We start from the raw sequence: 20,180 nt of genomic DNA, 5'->3' as shown, positions 1-20,180 counted from the left end.
TGCAATCCAAAAGCATTATTCACCAGCCAAAACATACTTTTAAATAATGTTAAGTGACCAACAAAAGCAAAGAAATTAAAAGTTAATGGTGAGATCCTGTCGCTACAGCACCCCACTGTGGCTTTTTGAAAAAAACAAGAGAAGAAATTCTGGGTCCCCCAAAGTGTGAATTTCTCAACAGAGATAACGGGGTATAAACATCAACTCAGTGTCTGGCAAAGCCCTGCTCATTAAAAGGCTTCCCTTGCCAGGTCGGGAGGGTCTGGGAGTGGGGGGTGGGGACACACTCTTTGTCACTGGCTGTTAAGGTGACCAGTCTCTGTTCTTCCCCAGCAAAGGGCTTTCACTCTGGAACAGACTGAGTCATTTGCTTTCTCACAAAATCGTGACGATTCCCCAACCTTTTCTTCCACCCAATTCACACAGAAGCGGGCACCTTGGGGGCCTCGGGTCACAGCCCCAGGGGACCCTGACAGGTGCTGCCAGAAGCTCGCCCCGGAACCAGGGGGTAAATAAAGGTCAGCGGGCAGAAAGCTTCCGAGGTCCCTGGGAGCGAGCAGGGCGGTGGGGCAGGTTCCACTTCAGGAGTGTCCTGATGTCCACTGCCCCAGGAGGGGAGAGGAGCTAATCCAGGAACAGAAGCTCTGGAAAGCAGCTTCTGGAAAAAAGGAAAAGGGCAGAGAGCGAGCCCAGGTTCTAAAATCGAAAAGGGAGTCCTGGATTCCAAAAGCGTCTGTGCCCCAGGACGGCCCAGGGCTTCTTTTCCACCCCATTCTGGCCTGGCTATATTTAGTTGTGCAAAGAACAAGTGACCGTTTAAAAGAAAAACACTGGATTCGGTGTTGACTTTCTCACTGAGAATTTTGGTTGAGCTAGACCATCCCCGGGGGGCTGGAGCTTGCTTTTGGCTTTGGAGGGAAGTCTCTCCCCTGCTCTCCAGACAGAAAAACACTTTCTGGGATCATTCTGATTCTCTTTAGCCTGCATCGGCTTAAAAGCCCCTCTCGGTCTGCTAACGGGAAGAAAACGCTTGACTAAAGTGTGTTGTTCTTTCCAGGTCACGCAGAGACGTGCTTCCTGCTGGTCATTCTGCACCACGAGCACATGTCACCACCCTAAGAGGTGGGATGTAGAAGGCACTGTGACATCATTGGGTCCATCTACTGGTAATAGTCAGACGCAAATGAGGACACTTTAGGAAACATCTCGTCCCCTCCGTAGGGGACGGGGCAGGCTGGGAGGGGGCTTCCTGAGGAGTCAGCCCCTTAGCTGGCAGGACTAAGACTAGAAGAAATCAGCACCCTGACCCTTGCCCCACTTCCTGCCATTCCTTCACCGAGGTTCTGGACCTTAGTCCTCCTCACCTTCACTGTTCAATTTCAGCTAGCGAATTTCCCACTTAATTCCTGTATGATCCCTCATCCAGGAAAGTTGTAAAAGACTTAATGGAAATCTAAGATAACCCTGAGGAAGCGGGAGGCATTTACAGGCTCCTTCCGCAGCAAGCCATAAAAACATTCACATGATATATTAAGGAGGAAAGGCAGGCTTTCAGAAAATGTACAGAGCCTACACCCCAGCGAGCCCTATATTTGTTGAACAAATAAAGGAGAACCCCATTTTTCTTAAGTAAATCTATATAATCAAGGTAGAAGGACAGAGATTAGAATGATAATACTGGTTATTTCTGCGTGATGGGATGAAGGGTCAATTTCATATTCTTATTGTTTATCAGTTTTCCTTCATTTTCAACACAAAAGATATGTCGCAAAAAGAAAAAAGCAATAAAATTTAGAGTCCTTCTTTTCTGCCATGTCATTAATTTATTTCTCGATGTAAACGTCAGTATATATTCAGATGACTTTGGGATACTAATTACTACAGTAGCTGCATTTATTTTTTTTCACGCTGGGCATCATAGTAAGGGCTGTCTGTCCATTATCTCATTTAACCTTTATAACAACTCTGTGAGATAGATCATATGATTATTATCTCCATGAGTGGAAACAGAGGCTTAGAGAGGTTCAACGATTTGCCCAAAGTTCCACAGCTACTAAAACTAGTGGAACCGAGATTCTAACTAAGGTTTTTTGTTTTGTTTTTTTTTCCCTTGATCACACAGTTTGAGATCTTCATCTACAGGCTATCCTGCCCCTACTTCAGAGGCAGGATTCCTTTTTAAAAATCTATCCATATTTGTCGTCTCTGGTGTGCACACAGCAGAGAATACCTATTTACAAGGCCACAGCCATCATATCTCGATGTAGACTATGTTTTCAAAATTTAGCAACATTTAAGTGTGTTTAATCAAAATAAATTATGAATTTTTTGATTAAAGCAAAAAAACAGGCACATCAAATAAAAAAGAAAACACACACCATCTGATGAAATTAAACTTGCATGAGCTCTTCTCACACTTGACTTCTCAAAAGCTCAACAGGTTAGGACACTATGAGGCTGAATAAAGTAGTAATTTCACACAGCTGTTTTATTGTACTGGTTATTGATTTGTTCTGAAAGCTTTCTAAGACCTCACGACCCGCAGAGCCCTGGCCGCTCGCATCAGTATCACTGTCATGGCCGACCGTCTGTACCATCAAGGCACCAACTCATCTCCCTGGAGTTTCAGGGTCAGTAGTTCCTGCTATTGAAAAACCCAGCTTTTTTTTTCCCCATGAGTTTATAAATAGGTTGTTTTAAGTGACCCTGAGTAGAAACCAGGCTTACAAGGTGTCAGGCCAGATGCAAGTGTTCTGCTCACTGAAGCTTTAAATTTGCCAGACTTGATTTCCAAACACAGTGTAAGGACGTAGTAACGAAAACAAATTTTAGTTTTAAAGGTGTCTCTTTGGAAGTCTCATCCTGCTGCTGAAATCCACTTTGCAGGTGTGAAATATACAAGATTTTACTTTGGGAAGAGGTGACAGAGGATGAGGGGAGTGTAAGTAAAAAACTACGTCGGCTCAGTAAAATTCAACGGACCAGAACCCCTGGTTAAATGGATTCTGAAGATGAAGGCTGTACTACTCCCAGGAGAAAAAGGCAAATGGTAGAAAATAAATTTACAGTGGTTTTAATTTTTTTTTTTTAATTTTCCAAGCTCTTTCCTAAAGTCAGTGGAGGTTCTGTTTGATCGCACTTTTTTAGAACTACAATTCTAAACAGTGATTACTGATCTATTCAGAAGGATGAGACTACAAGATTTTTTTAAAAAGAGTAAATAGCACAATTATGTAAATACACTATACTTCTTATGGCAGGAAAATTAACATTTTATAATGTCAACAGCCAGACAATGTTGCAAATATCAGTGAAAATGATTGTTATTATTAAGGTATTCAGTGATAGTTAATGAAATTAAATAACCACCATTGAACAATTCTGTGTCAGATCCTTTGCTAATATCACCTCCTTAAATATTAATAACTCTTCCAGATGAACATAGTTGTTCCCATTAAGCAGGTGAGAAAACTGAGTTTAAAGACTCATTTGCTCACGGCCACTTAGCTAGTAAGTTGCACAATAAATGCAGACCTATCAAATTCAACAGCCTGTGTCCTTTAAAAAATTTTTTAAAAATCACTTTACTGATACATAATTCCCATATCATGAAATTCACCTAATTTAATGTATACAATTCAATGGTTTTTAGTATATTCCAGAAGCTCACGCTCTTTTGATCTCATGAGTTTTCTCCTTGAATTTCAGACGAAACCCTCAGTACTAACAGGGTCTACTAAAAAGACTGCTAGATGACTAGGTTTTCCCCAGCTCATGTAAGAGTGACACATAGTCTGGTCAATTCCCTATATGCTCATTACAGGCACAAGCCCTCCAATTGCTCCTAAGAGCACATTGGGGACAATGCCTTTAGATGTTTGCTAAGTGTGATCCTGGGAATTATGACAGCCCAAACACTGACAGCCTCGGGAGGACTCAGTCTTGCCAGGAATGGCCCCCAAGCCTCCCACGGGGTGTATATTAAAGCCCAGGTGTCTTTCAGTGTCCTCAGCCTGCCTACAAGATGTCCCTGGTTTGTAAACTGAAGGGCGAAGCAACAGCAGAAGAGGGCATTCCCTCCAGGAAGGGGAGCAGGTCCAGCAGCCCTTTGGGTACCTGTCCTCCCCTGCTTCCTGCCCTCCCCCATCTTTTTGTCCGAGTGCCCCAAAATCCATCCCCATGCAAGGCCTGGGGAGGCTGCTGCTTCCCAACAGAAAAGGATGTTCTACGTTATATCTATTGTAGTTTGAAGCTTCTCGCTGCCTTTAAGTTCTGCGCTGTGAAATGCACATGAAGACACCTACAAGGAGATCCCTTTCCATGTGCCTCATCCGCACTGCATTCTGCCTTTCAACACTGAGCACTGCCATCCACAGGCTCCACCCATGGCCCCACTCCTGCCTTGAAGGCTCTGGCACGGGGGACCATGCGCAAGGGCCCTGGCTGTGCCCGCGTCTGTGGGAGCCCCGTCCGCAGGTGGCTTACCTTCATGTGGGATTTGAGATTGTCCTTGCGAGCACACCGGAATGGACAGAGCGGACACTGATGACTTTTTAAACCTGTGTGTATCACCATGTGCCGCTTCCAGTAACTCTTCCTTTTTATAACCAAACCACATATGGGACACTGGAAAGGCTTTCCGCTTTCCTCTTCTGAGGCTTCGAAGAAGGAAAGAGACAGGAAAATTAAGGAAAACAAAAAGGTACATTGCATCCAGCACTAATACACATGCATCACTCTATAAAGAACACTAATGGATAAAGAGGATGTGGTATGTGTGTGTGTATATATATATATATACACACACACACACACATATGCACACAATGGAATACTACTCGGCCATAAAAAATAATAAAACAATGCCATTTGCAGCAACATGGATGGACCTAGAGATCATCATAGTAAGTGAAGTAAGTCAGACAGAGAAAGAAAAATACCATATGATATCACTTACGTGTGGAACCAAAAAAAAAAAAAAGACACAAAGGACACAAGTGAACTTATTTACAAACTTTTGATTACCAGGGGGAAAGGGGGTGGGGAGGGATAAACTGGGAGTTTGAGATTTGCAGATACACACTACTGTATATAAAATAGATAAACAACAAGGTCCTACTGTATAGCACAGGGAACTATATTCAATATCTTGTAATGGCTTATAATGAAAAAGAAGATGAAAAGGAATATATATATAACTGAATCAATCTGTTGTACACCAGAAATTAACACAACATTATAAATCAACTATACTTCAATTAAAAAAAAAGGACAGTAATGATGACTTGGGTTTTTTGTTTGTTTGTTTGTTTGATCAGCCATTCCAAGGCTTTATCCATGAGGAAGCTTTATTACCACTTTTCTTTAGGTAGAAACCCACATTCATCTCATTACTTCCATCCAGGTTCCGTTTTTCAAGATCTGAGCATCCCCCTCTTGCGAAAGTCCTGCTTCCAGGGACCATCCCACACTTCAGAAGGTATCTGTCCTGCCTCAGCCCAGAGAAGCCTGACTTCAGGGGCTGTATTTCCTGAAGGAAACTGCCAGACTCTAGCTCATATCTGAGTTCCCGAACTTGGAAAACAGCAAGAAATAAAGACAAATGAAGTGGGACGGAGCATAACACCACACTGAAAACCAAAGAGCCATCGTAAACCTCACACGCTGAACTCCGATGGAGACACATTTCAGGGTCCCCCTGCTGACTCGTTTAGTTACGGCTGGAGCAGGTGCCGCTGCCAATTTGGCCATCAGGGGGTGTCCAGGTCAGGGGTTTTCACCCTCTTTAATTCTGTCCTTCTAGTGGCCACCAAGATGTGCTGCCTTCCCTGGCACTACGGCTTGGCCCCGCCGCCCACTCTGGGAAGAGCTACAAACAGGCAGCCGCAAGTGCTTCCTTTTTTTTAAGGGTGGCAAGCAAACCAACTAATCCTCCAAGGAAAGCTAAGATCACTCTCTCCTCCATCCTATCACCAAGGGAAGGGTGTCTGTTGTGACACTCTGTTGCTACCCGTCTGACCCATCAATTTATATCACTCAGGACCACACTAGCCCCTGCAATCTGGGGATACAAGAAATAAAGACGAGTAGAGTTAAGGACTCAGACTCTCCAATCTTAATCATGGGGGATCAGAAACATTTCCAAACTGCTTAAGTCGTAATATGTCCATAAAATGAAAGAAGCCATTTTAAAAAATGAACTAGATCTACAGATGCTGATACAGAAATATGTCCAGGGTGTTAGAGCTAGCGGGTAGAGCAAGAATGGAAACTAGCTGTCTAGGGGGTTCTATTTTTGTTTTCTCAAAAATAGGAATCACTTGCTGCTCACACCACTGGGTGTAAGGTTGACAGGTGACTTTATAAAGGATGAAGCAAGCTGACAACACCTAAAACTGCTACTCAACTTCAACATCACTAAAAATGGGACAGACAGTGTGTATCCTCTGATAATCCATCTAGGAAATAGTCTTACAAAACATGTAATCAGGCTTGTTTACAACTAGCAGTTTACTGGAAATACAGGTGATTTTTTTTAAAAAAATATTAAACACAACAAAAGGGATGGAATCAGCCTCATTCAGAATGTGGGACATTCTATAGGACAGATGACCCAGTTTCTTCAACAAGTAAATGGCATTTTAGAAAGGGAAGAGGCGACAGATGAAAAGACACTTAGAGACACATAAAGCAAGTGCAAGGTGTGAAGCGTATTTTGATCCTGATTTGAACAAGGCAATTATAAAAAGCCACTTTTGGGATAATTGAGAAAAATACTGATTTTAGCCTGGGTGTCCCATAATACCACATCACAATTGCTGGTCCTGTTAAACGCGATAATGGTTAATGCGGCCATTTGTTTAAATTAAAGTCCGTGTGTTTGTGTGTGTGTGTGTATATATATATGTATATATATATATATAAATACTTACAAGCAAATGAATATGAGGTCTGGGATTTGCTTTTAAATACTTAAGCAAAAAAAAAAAAAAAGAAAGGAATAGGAAGAATGAGATGAATAAATGAAACCAAAACAGATCTTTTCATCTGTATGAAAATCGTCTAGGAGCGTACCCAAGAAACCATTAAGCAGTTAATTTTAAAGAACTGTGGGTTAAACAGAAGGGGTCATGGTAGGAAACTTTTGTTTTCATTTTACATTTTTACTATTTGAATTTTTCAATATATACATTACTTTTATCATTTTAAATGGAAATTTTCTGAAGTGTAAACTTTAACACAATCTTATTATTTTTTCATTGAGTCAATGGAGTCTCCACGTGCAAAGAACCACTTAAAACGGAGGGACCCCAGAAGGGTTCGGGAAGAGAGTCAGGGCCTTCCAAGGACGCCCGTTTTACGTTTAGCACACTGCTTATCGGTGTAAGCACTGCTCGTTAGCTCAACGCAGCAACTTGAAAAAGAATCCTCTATCTTAAAAATACACCCTTCAAGTCTGGAAATTCTCCTGAGATGTGTTCCATTACAAGCATTTCCTTCTCTGATTGGGGGTGGGCTGGGGGTGGAGGGTTTCCTTTCCCTTCTGCTCTAGGAAAGGCACCAGAGCCTTGACCCACCAGAGCCTTCCTGCTGCCTCTGCTGACCTGGAGTCCGGTCCCTAACTTGGCCTCTCATTTCCTATCCTTCATTGTCATTCCCTCCACTCTGATAACTTGATCGCAAGGACAACAGGTTGAACAACAGATCTGAGAGAAAAGACTGAATCCAGCCCCTCAGTGAGATTCTTGTCATAAGCCAGAGGGGAGAAAATCATAATGACGTCTTTTGGGGGCTGTAAGAACATGAAAGTAGTAAGAAAGAGATGCACAAACAGGCTGCCACTAATCTCCATCTTCAGGAAGTATTTCCCACCGTCTAAACCCTAAACTGCCTAATTTTACACAATGGTCTGGGAGAGGAGAGGAAAACTTAGATGTCCTCCACTGACCTGAGATTTCACAGCACATCACAGAAAGGCAGTAAAAGGGCATTTACTGATGAAAGGAACATTGCTGGCTTCCCCTAACACCTTGTTTTGCCTAACGTGACCAACATGCTTCCTATTTTTTCTGACACCGCCCCCAGCCCCCACCCCAATCACCTCTTCTACATTGCAAATGTGTCCCAGACTCCACTACATTAAACCCTGCATATTCGAATTTCATATAAATCTGTTTTATTTGGGATCTACGCTTCCTTAGCTTTAATTAATATCAAAATATACATGAATCATGTACCAATTAAGGTGTCCTTGGATTGACTGGGGAAAAAATGACAATACTCATAATGCAGAGAAACTAAACCGCAAGAGATGAGGTCAAATAGCTGAACTACAGTAACTATTTGACATTTTTAACTGATCACTGCAGGAAAGGAAGACAGAAGCCAAATGATAACCGTAACCAGAATGCAACGATAGAGTTTAAAAGCTGGCCAACAATTTTCCGTGGTAATGTCTGCATTTTTATTTATTTAAAAAATTCACAGTTTACTAGGATGCCCTCCATGCATATAGGATGTTGTTAACTATTTTAGAGAAAGGAGGAAGTAAGGATGTATTCTATTTTGTATGCCAAAGTATTTTCAAGGAACTGCACATTCTTAAGGCAACAGGATTGAAATGTTCATAATTTTATTGGTTTACAACTGTCCGAGGAACCACCTCCCCTAAACACAGCACTAGTTAGTATCTCTGCAAACAAAACTAAATTCCACCAAATGCTACCAGACCCAGTGGGATGGATAGCTGCTAATTGGCTCCTTTGGAGAAAAACATGTTCTCTTTATAGGCAATAATGTTACTGGAATACAAGAGATAATAAATGCATGTACAATGCCTGCCATGCTGTAGATGGAAGCTGTTGGTAGTAGCTGTCGTAGTAATAGTCGTGACAATAAACTCTGGTCATACCCTCCAAAGCAGAAAACTTACCATCGGAGCAGACGTAAATGTAAACAATTGACACCACATAATAAATATGCAGCTTGGGACCTGGCCCAGCACGGCAGGTTGTTCCTGGAGCCAAGAGGAAATAAACTTCAGCAGGAATCCACCGTGCTGTTCAGGTAGGTCCAGCTCAGCCTATGCAGAACTCTGATGGCCAATTTCAGCTCGGCAGGGAAAAGAGAAAGACGGGAAAGATGGAAGGGGGAAGGAAGAAGAGGGTGGAGGTGGGAACTGGCTGAGGCAGGGCTGGAAGTCATCACCATGTGTCTCCAGCACCCAAAACCATGTGGAGACAAAGTATAATCCAGTAATTATGTGTTGGACTGTAATGAGATTAAGAGGAAAGACTGGGTCAAGAGAGTATGAAACAAGGGCTAGAAATGGAAGGAAAAGGTACAGGAAGCTGCCATAGGTCCCAGCAGAAGTAGCGTTAACCCGAAAGCACACGCCTTTCACACACAATTCTGATACACACCTTAAAAGAATGGGTATGTAAACCATGATGATCACATACTCATAGAGACGTTCACAGACTCATACCTCACTTACTTCCAGAGCGAATTTTGGAGCAGCTTATATTAAAAGTGCATGCAGTGTGACTACCTCATTAATAAAGCACTACGACCTGTATCAAGCTATTTACAATGGACGGGATCTGCCCAAGGGAGAGAGATGGTCTTCAGGTTTGATAGTGAATTTTAAGAAGCAACGTTTTAATTTAAAAATAGAGGGGGGAAAAAGGTTTCCTTTGAGTTGATAGACAAATAGAGTTAAAGAAAGTGAAAGGGAGGAATTATAAAGCAAGGAAGAATCTAGGAGCTAATTCCCCACCAGCTCAGCGTACAATTGAGAAAACTGAACTGAGCTGTGTGCTTAACAGTCCCTCTGCTCATTAGAGGCAGGGTGGGGACTGCAGCCAATCTCCTCACTTCCGGTTGGTCCTCTACCCTACTGTCTGTATATAAATCCACCAAACAACAACAAAACTTCACTGAGCTAAAAAAAAAAAAAAGTCATGGAGGGTTTTAAGTAAATTGCTGTAACTCAAGGTAGGCATTTTTTTAAACAAATGTAATTGTTTTGAGGGCTGTGAAATCAAACTTTGCCTTGTCAGATCATAGGTGGCAATTTGCAGAAAACCGAGACAATCTGCAAGTGGGTAGTTTCTGCAACCAGACCTTTCCACACACACTGAAGGAGTGTGATGCCACGTGGTCCTCAGTGTGCATCATCCGTGCACCCTCACTGTCCCCTCTCTGGGACTGCCCACCTACTAGTGCGTCTCTGTGTAGGATGAGCCATGGTTCTTCCTAACAATATACATGGATTCAGTATCTTTTCATGGAATTTCTTGGGAAACAAAAAAACTACGTTGGCAATGGATGTCACTGGGTCTGCCTGCTGTTACTGACACTGATATAACAAATGCATATTTTAGCAACTCAATAAAACGAAGAGAGAAGTCTGGTATTTAGAGGTAGTCTAAGTTTAAATCACCAGGGAAATAAAGCTGAGATCACCAACAGATAGTTCTGAATCTTGATTATTTAAGATCAAGTGAATGTTCTGAGGAAGCCCTGTACGTGCTCATTCCCAGGTTATGGCTCTAATATGATGGACCTAATGAGTGTCCGAAGAGGTGACCTCACTTGCTGGACTTTCTATGCTTTTGCAATAATATTAATAACATCCCATAATAGGAATGTAAACAGCAGCCAGAAAACCCTATCTATTGACCCAGGAAATACTCTTAGCTCTCGGCCGTATAAGACCAGCTTGCTTCAAAACATATTTACATTTTATTCAGGAGAATAAGATGCTTTGGAGACACTCCGTCGGAAGCTCTCTTTGTTATTTCTTTTAACCAGGAGCCTGGCATCGGGGGCTCTTGTTGGCCTTCTACAAGAAACTTTGTCTTTAAAATAAAAACCGCTTATTTTATTCTGAGCTGCAACAGAACAGTAGCTTCAAAGAGAACTGAGTCAATGTGTGACATTTATCTTTAGAGCGAACGGACAGCATCCTCTCTCTACTGTGTCCCCTTTCAGAGGAGCAGTGTCGCATGTGCTGGGGCGCAGGGTCACATGAAAGAAACCTCCCCCCCCAATGTCACCTCTCTCTTGCAGGGGGAAAGGCTCTCCAGTGGTGGACCCTCTAAGGAATTAAATACGCCATGACCCGGCACCAACCGAATCCTGTTCAAAAAAGACGAATAAGGCCAAATCTAAAAGACACTCTTTTTTTTTTTTTTTTCTAATGGTTTGCACTTCCCTTGACCTAAAGAAGGTCAAAGAAACGCTGGTGTCTAAATGACTCAATACGGGACTGGCTTTTCTAGCACATCTCGCTTTGTAACTCTAAAATCAACTTTAAATGTCCTTTTTGCCACATTTTGAGGAAGAGCTTTAAAATGTAAGCCCGACTTGAAATCAGGATGGTGTGTACTTTATTTTGGTGGATTTCTTTTTTTGGGGGACGGGGGGCTATTACTTGTTTATTTAAGTCATAAGGCAACAGAAGCCCTTTCCTCTACTGTGAGAAGCCAGTCTACCTACCTATTTTTGAATTAAACTAAGATTTCTCTCTAAGGAAAGGAGAAAAAAAGAGAGAGAAACGTTTAGAAACATGGGTGAGAGCTCACACTGCATTCCCATAATGCTTTTTAGGTAAAGCCAGATCCAGCCCCCAGGTTGCCCTGAAACCAGTAGTACATAGAAGGGGAGGGGAGGTGGCAGACAGAGAAGACCCACCTTCTCTTCCACTCCTCAGATTTAAAAACCAGTGGTCCAAGTAACACCAATCAAATCATCTCTCCATGACACAAAGATGAACAGCAAAATCAGATACTCTATCAACTTCTAAACCCATAAACTAGTTGGGATGCTGGGAAGCGATGACGTTCATTGTCGGTGAAACGTGCGCAGAGGCAGCACCCCCTTCTCCTAGTTCCAATCCACGCAATAAGAAACAGAACTTGAATTTAGGAGGCGCCCACAGAGGCACACGGAACATCCTTCAAAGGGTCACCTCAAGAGCCCTCGTGCTTTTCTTGGCAGCGATCTTGCCTCTAGCATGAGTTTTACAAAATGAATGATTTTTTAATGCAATTGCTCCATCAATGGAGCTGCTTCACCACGTCTTGGATTGTAAAGAGAAATATGTGGAAAATAGGAGGCGTAGGTCCCTGTCAGTCAGCAAGGTGGGGTGGGCAGAGCCCCATCTAAGAAGTTCATTCCCTCTAGTGAGACACTGACACGGACTAAGCACATTCAAACCAAAAAGGCGGCACATCTTGTCCCTGGGATGTAGACCCTACAACAAAATAGACAAATAGTTTACCCCACCCTGGAAGCTCTTGACTGCTCTCTCCTCTTCACATGCAGCTGGTCATTTAAGTGAAAAGATTACACTTCATAACTATTGCTGGTTATGCCCAAGACACTTGAAAAAGACAAAGCCACTACAGTCTGCCTTCCGGAGACAGTTTGATCAGTTCCCTCTTTCCAAGTCTTCAGTCCACTAAAGTCCATTATTAATTTTGTATAAGCTTTTCCAAGTAACTAACTCTCCAGGTGAATTTACAGTATAAACACCATTAATATACAGTTACTTAATAAGCAGATGGAGAATATTTATAAAGTTACATTTTATGTATATAGCCCTCTCTCCCTTTCTGCTGGTACCCCTAAATGAAATCTCTACAAACCAGGAGTGATTTATTCCCTTGCAGTATTAGTCCGCTCCCTCCACTTGTCTCCTTGTTTCCTAATTTTAGCCATTTCTCTCTTTATTTCACCAGAAGGCAGGTGAGAAGTGAAACTCAGAATTGATAAACATTTCAGGGTTTTATTGACACTTCAGAAACCCTGGAGTGAGCGTTTTGGATCGCTTAAGGAATCGTAAAAGTTCCAGATATCCATTTTCCTAGTTCTGTTCTGCTGTTTACACAAGTTATGTAGTAATTGTAATGAGTGCACAGAGCTCACTCAGCAATTTAGATGGAAATCTGTCATGAATGCCTCAGACTGATGTTAGCTGCGATCATTCAGTCAGTTACTTGCCATTCTAAGCCCTCATCATCAATACGGCTGCAGACAATCAAAAGCTGGTTAGACACACCCAATGGCAGTGTTTATACTGATGAGGACACACATGGCCCACTTCCTGTCCCGGTCTGGCAGGATATCCTCAAAAGATATCTGAAATTCCATACATCCATCTCTGGGACACTGCCTTTATCACCGGCACCGTTTAAAACAAACCAGTACAAGAACCGATGTTTCCACTGTGAGAACTCAAGTGACTAAGTTTCTCCCTCAGATGGATAACTGCGAATGTCAAGGCTCTATACGACAGCCACTTCTCCTTCGGAAAGACCATCTCCACAAGAAAAACCCATGATTCACATTTTCCACATGTGCATTCCTTGAGAAACTAGTTGGATTGGAATAAAATAGAGCATTTGCAGGAAATGCTTTGATTATGTCTGAATGACAATATTCTTTAGAGTTCTTGGAGGACGAGGAATTATAGAAGAACAGGCCAAGTAAAGAAGGCTTAAATTCCACCCCCCCCAAAAAAGTAATAAAAATGCTAACGTAAAAGTATACAGTGTGCTAAATTAAGGCAGAGTAGTGACTGATGACACAGAAGTCCTTTTGTGAGGGACACAGTAGAACGGTAAGCTCTCTCTTGTCAACTGTTTCAAAAGCAGTGAGTTCTTTCCCCTCTCTGCTCAGTGATGCCATGCACTCCATGACAATGATGCTTTGATCTTCCCCCATTAAACAGATCTTGTATGGACCTAGCCTGAACCTGGTAAGGAAAAAAACCCCCTCATTTATCTGAAAGGGAGGAGTACTGCATGTCTCTAAGATTATTCATCACCTTTCAAAAATAAAGCTATCGGTGAAGTCTTTGTGTCATACCTACATGAAGGACCCCTACGCTGCTTACTGGAAGTATTCTGTTGTGTGCCTGCTTTTTTATTCCTGCCTCAGATCAGATGGGCAACCCAAGCGAAGCAGGCAATGAAAAAGACATCACCACTGACAGGCAAAAAGACATCGCAACGGACAGGCCAAGACTCGCGTGATGATGGAAATGAAAGAATCCATACCTGAGTTGGAGGGTTTAGAAACTCTTCCCTTGGGAACCGGGAGTAACAATAATTCCAAGGACTGTGGCGGTGGCGGCGGAGGGGGTGGAGGTGGCGGCGGAGGTGGCGGGGTTACTTTTTCTTGCTTCTTCTCTGAAGGCGGTGGCGGTAGAGGGTCCTCAGGCACCAGTGATGATTTCTCAGCCAGAAGGGTCCCGGCAGCCCTTGCTGCGACCTCTTTCAGTAGGGCCGCCGAGGAGGTCATAGAAGCCAAGGAAAGGAAAGAGCTGGCCGGGGGCGGGTGTTCCTGGCCAGGAGTCAAGCTTCTCTCACTGACTTTCTTGGATAAAGCTGCCAGGGTGGAACTGGCAGACTGGGAGCTGAAAGGGGAGGAAAAGGACTCAAAGCGCATGGTCTCCTCCGTCCTGGTGAGAGATTTGTCCTGCAGAACTGCGTTGGCTGCAGCTTTCAGTTTTAGGATGGCTGAATCCGGGGACAAGCCGCAGGTGGTGGTTGAGTTTGGCAACCACTTACCTTGGTTCCATATAAAACGGTTACTTGGAGTGTATTGGTCATTCTGTTCCTGCTTCTCGGCCAGCTTCCTGGCCAGCACGCTGAGCTGCTGGGCATGGTGGGACGGTGGGGAGAAGGAGAGATTGGAGCCAGCATTCACCGGAGACTCCACCCTGCCGTTGGCCGTGGCTGGGGCATCGAGTTTGAGGGACCCAGCCTCCAGCAGCCGCCTCAAGTTGCTGCTCAATGGCTTCGCGGAGCCTGGGGGGTCCTCGTCACACAGAGAAGACGCGCCCGGGGAGAGGTGATCTTGACAATGCAGTGGGTCTCGGAGGACCTCCCCGTCGAGCGCCACCAGCTCCAGCGTGTGGCTGCTGGGAGTGGCGCTTCCCAAGGAGGTGTCGGGGGAAGTGGACTGCTCCTGGATCCGGTCCTCCAGAGACAGCTTATAGTTCTCCTGGACTTCTCCATAGGATGCTTCCGACGGAGTCTCTGAAGAGTTCCCATACCAGTGCTCTCCTTCACTGAGCTCTCCCTCCGCCTCTTCCTGCCTACTAACATCTGGGGGAATTAAGAAGATCACGTTTACTTCCAAAGCGAGCAACAAGCAAGCCCGAAGACACGCAAATGGAGCTGTGCCCACGCTTCCTCACCCCTTCCACCCGAGAACCACCTGAAAGACAGCCACGACCATAGAGCACGGCAGGAGCTGAGTCAGATCGTCCTGGCATAAGCCTGAAAGAATGCTGAGAGAGCCAAGGTAGGAACACACCCACCTCGTCCATACGTTCATCATTCTCATAATCATTCCAGATAAGTTGAAAAGGAGGAAAGAGAAAAATGGATCTGGGAAAGAACTGGATGCAGAAACCACTAGCTTCAATGATGGGGGAAAGTGGAAAGAAGCTTGTACCCTGGTTTAAAAGAAAAAACAAAACCAGCATGATATCTCAGTATCTTTAGTTTTGTGTCGGAATTAAAGGGGCAGCCTGGCCGAGGGGGAAACATGGTTATGAGACCCAAGACAGTGAGAAGCCACTTCCTCACTTTCTAACTCCATGACCTCAAGCGACTCGCTTAGCTGGCTTGATTAAAAACGCAATTAACGTTTTTAAATTCATTAAAACATGTAAATAATACCTGCCTATTAGCTCTTAAAACAACTTCACAGAGTTGTTCTGAAGCTTCAATCATAAGAAACATGTGACCATGTTTTGAAAACAGTCAAGTACTATATAAAAATGAGATCTCACTAGCAAACACCATCCACTTTCCTGATTTCTCAATGTGACTCTCTCCCACCCTGTGACACTGCCTGTTTTAGAGTCCTGGATTCGAGTCCCCAACATGCCTGCCATCCCAACACAGGTAGTGATTAGTAATTTGTTCCCGCACTCCACTGAGTCTCCTTTCTTAATTTTCCATCCATCAGGTTATCTCTCCACCACTTCTGCCCTCACTGTCCCCCAGGCACCAGTCAGTTAGAACACTGCCAGCCCAGAAGCACAAGTGGGTTTTGTCACTTTTCTCCCTTTGCTCAAAATATTCCTTCTATCTGGAATGTCTTTCCCCAGAAAACTGGACTGTCCAACTCTGCCCATCCTTCAACCCTCGGCTCAAAGGATTCTTCCTCACGACTCTCCCTAGAACTCTAAGTCAGAATTCACCTCTCCTCATTCACTCACTCACTCACCCATTCAACAAACAATGAGGGACGACCTGCTGCCGGTCAGGCATGGTTCTAGATTGTTCTAGACTGAACAACGTTGGCCAAAACCAAAATCCTGCCTTCTTAGAGCTTACGTTCCAGTGGAGGAAGACAGACGTTAAACAAAATGAATAAACTAGTAAATCATCTAGTAAGCCAGAGGGTGATAAGTGTTACAGAAAAAGATCCAGAGCAGGACAAGCAGAATTGCGGGTAATGCGTTAGGAAGTGAGCTTTCATTTTAAATCAGGTGGTTCAGAGTGAGGCTTCACTGACGTGGTGACATGTGAGCAAAGACCTGAAAGATTTGAACAGTTTTTCATGCAGCAGTCCCTGGGAGAGTGGCCCAGGTAAGGGGAGTGGCTGTAAGCTCAGTGATGTGGGTGGGAACTTGCCTGGCATGTCCGTGGACCAGCAAGGACACCAGTGTGGGGAGAGTGGAGTGAAAGTCAGAGAAATACTGAGAAAGAGAGAGAGGTGTGTGCTGTAAAGGAGGGAGGCTGTGCGTATCAGTAGGAGATTGCAAACTACTGAAAGGTATTTTGCATCTGGTGAAATTGAGAACCACCGGAGGGTCCATGACATCATATGACGTTTTCAAAGGATTGTTCAGGCTGCGTGTGCAAAAGAGAACACAGGTACAAAGGTGGGAGCAGGGAGACCAGCTCAAGGCGACTGCAGGTGGCGAGAAGTAGCCCGATCCTGTGCGTATTTTGAATGCAGAGCTAACACTCTCATTTTTTTAATACTGATTTTATATCACTGTCAATGATCTGTCTACTATCGGCCTATCTTCTGAAAAAATAAGTGGTGGGGTTCCTTGAAGGCAGGGATTGTGTCTTATCATCTGCATATCCCACGCTGTGCCTAGCACAATGCCTGGTCCCTAGCAGAGTTCAGTAAAGGTTTAGGGATTGAGCCAAAATTCCCCATTGTGCCAAGCTTTGCTATATAACATGCTGTTTCTTTTCTGAATAGAAATAGCCAGTAATGCACAAACTACAAGCGAATGCATTGATCTTCTCCTGCTCTTTAGAGAAGAAATGTCACAAATGACAAATTCTCTTTCACCAAGTTAAAGTTCTGCAACTCCTTCCTGAGATTCCTTATTATGTTATCAAGGAAATAGAAAATATCAAATGGAATTTGCTGGGAAAAAAAGTAGATACAACTGAATTTTCTCTGTTAAAAACAGTCTGGGTCCTTGTGACTTGCCACATTCCCTTCTTCCCACTTGATTTCAACATTTTTCATCTTCCCTGAAATCCGCGGGACCCTGAACTATTCATCTCCCCAACGGCTTCTCGTAGAGATGTGTTTTACCAAACATCAAGCAGTCAACATCAATTTCAACAATAGGGCTAATTTTATGTTCCTTTGGCAAATCACCTTTCTTGTCTTCAGATTAAATACCTCACCCTTCAGAAAAATCACCTGGGAACTATCCTATAAATAGCAAGAGAAGTAAAAAGATGGAAAAATCACTACAGTAAGAATAGTTGAAGACCTCAATGAAAAATCTCTCCTTTGATCTTTATTACCACCCACTAAAAGAACTAACATGGGAAAATACATGATTCCGAAGTAAATAATACTTGTAGATTATATTTTTGTCAAACTAGAGTAGCTCAAGATAGTCAAGACTGGTCTAGAACCTTGCAGTACGGGGCAATGAACAAGATACATAAAATCACAAAGAATTACAACCACATCCAGGCCCAGTCTTGTCATTTTACTGAGATGATTAAATATTCTAAAGTTACCTGGTTGGATCACAGACACACCGTTACTTACTGCTAACGCCGGAAACAAGAACCCAAATCTCTCAAAACCAGCCCAGGGCTCCTATTCAAAGCCCCTGCACTGTAAGCCAGACACCCTCCGAATGGCAGCGTCTAGAGGGTTCTGAGTAGCTGTCCTCTCACCCCCAGCCAGCCATCCTTCCACCCTCTGGAAACAAATCTGCAAGAGAATTCTCACTGATAAGGACGTATTCACTCTTTATTTTGAGCTAAACCATTCAAAGGTAAGTATCCATTATTCCTATACTCTCCTCTCCAGTCCCTCTCTGCTGGTGTCATCAAAAGTTGATTCAAGGGGGCTGAGTATAGCTCAGTGGTAGAGTGTGTGCTTAGCATGCACAAGGTCCTGGGTTCAATCCCCAGTACCTCCCTTAAAATAAATAAATAAATAAATAAACCTAATTATCACCCCCCCCAAAAAAAACAGAAAAAAATTAAAATAAATAAAATAAAATAAAATAAAATAAAATAAAATAAAATAAAGCCCCATGTTTAAAAAAAAAAAAAAGTTGATTCAAACCCCTAAAGAATTCAGCACATCTACTGGCAAAGCCCCAAAGGCAAAGTTTAATTTCCTGCCCCTTCCACGTCCTCAGCGCTGGGGCAGGCGAGTGGTCAAAAACTGAGTAAGTTGTCGATTCAGGTTCTAACTCTACCAAGCAGTGATAAGGAGATCCGAACATTCAGGGATGATACAAACAGCTGGTATCTACACTTAAAGCAACTTCCCCAACCTCGCCAAAACACCAGCCCAGAACAAGCAAACAAGCAAAGCATTTCTTAAACAGACCTAGCTATGCCCTCTAAAATACCTGAATATTTCTCAACCATTCCATTTCTCCATGCTTTGCAGACACAGTCACCGAGATACACTCTCTTCTGGACTGCAAGAAAACTGAAATACTTAAAGGATATTTTTAAACTCATGGCAGGGGAGGGGATAGCTCAGTGATTAGAGTACACGCTTAATGTGCAGGAGGTCCTGGGTTCAATCCCCTGTTAATATCTTATAAAAAAATTAAATATATAATCACCTATCCCCCCAAACAAACAAACAAGTAAACTCATAATACTCTATCAATCACTTGTCCGAAGATCTGCGACTGAAATTGAGGTTATCCAAGTAATAAACCACCGAATAATTGTAATGTATGACCTAGAAAGAACCCGAGGAGAAACATAACTGAAATTAATCTGTCATCACCTGAGGTCAAGCAAAAGGTCGGGGGTGAGGGGGTGCTCTCAGAGAAATGAATGCAAGAGAAGTGGAGACCTGTGGAGGTTCGAGAAAAATCCCTAAGAGGCTCAAACAAATACGTTTCCAGTTCATAAAACAGTGACAACAAGGATTTTCTCCCACAAATATTAACTTTGTTTCCCTTCGGCTGGGCTGCTGTTTATTTTCACATTCAGTTTCATCCAGAAAGTGCTCCTTGGTCAGGTTTGGGGGTGTGCCCCTCCAGCAGCGTCTGCAGGACCACCCTGCCCCCAGCATCTTTCCTACCGTATGATTAGAAAAGATTCTCTCCTCCGGATGCTCAAATAGAAGTATTCCTGCAATCTTGAGGATTCATTTGCCGGACATCACAAACTTTAGAACAAGCGAGGCTTGACTTTTGACTCTCTTTCACAATTTGAGAACACTGCACGCCCACCCGACCCCGACCCCGGGCAGCAAGACAGCTCCGTTTCCCCGTCTGACACCAGGACGGAACGGTGGCACGGAATCATAGGACATCGCACACACCGCCCTCCCGAAATGCTCCCTGCGCATCCACGGTGGGTTTCACAGCTTTCCTATCTAAGGCTCCGGGGAAGCCGCTGAACCGCCAATGTAAATAATTCCCTTCTAGATACATTATTTTTAACCTCCTATTTCCATTGCTAATTTTACACCAACCTATGTCTCTGATAGCCAGGTTCACACTCATTCCTGTCAATTTTACACAACAATCTGTTTTGATGTTTTTTTCCTTTAAGTCAGAAACTCAAAGAGTTAAGAAAAGAAATGGCGTAATTACAGAACGAAAGTAGGCTTTATATATTTTGTTTCCACGTGGCAAATATTTCTCTTTTGGGGAAAATAAAACAAAACCCCACGACCTAACGTAT

General features: G+C 43.4%; 1 protein-coding gene across 9 annotated transcripts in view; it reads right to left on the bottom strand.

The window, feature by feature from the left end:
- The window catches only part of ZNF827 (zinc finger protein 827), a 170,313-nt gene that overhangs the window by 122,326 nt on the left and 27,807 nt on the right, over window positions 1-20,180 (bottom strand). For all 9 annotated transcript variants that reach the window (XM_074377802.1, XM_045516384.2, XM_045516385.2 and 6 more), the window contains exons 2-3: window positions 14,067-15,119; window positions 4,486-4,658 (exon numbers count right to left, since the gene is read on the bottom strand). In XM_074377802.1, coding sequence (XP_074233903.1) covers window positions 4,486-4,658; window positions 14,067-15,119 — 1,226 coding nt within the window. The remainder of the gene's footprint in view (window positions 1-4,485; window positions 4,659-14,066; window positions 15,120-20,180) is intronic.

Source organism: Camelus bactrianus, chromosome 2, assembly GCF_048773025.1.
Source record: "Camelus bactrianus isolate YW-2024 breed Bactrian camel chromosome 2, ASM4877302v1, whole genome shotgun sequence".
NCBI classification, from domain to species: domain Eukaryota; kingdom Metazoa; phylum Chordata; class Mammalia; order Artiodactyla; family Camelidae; genus Camelus; species Camelus bactrianus.
The sequence above is the reverse complement of the archived record's forward strand: the minus strand, read 5'-3'. Positions and strand labels throughout refer to the sequence as shown.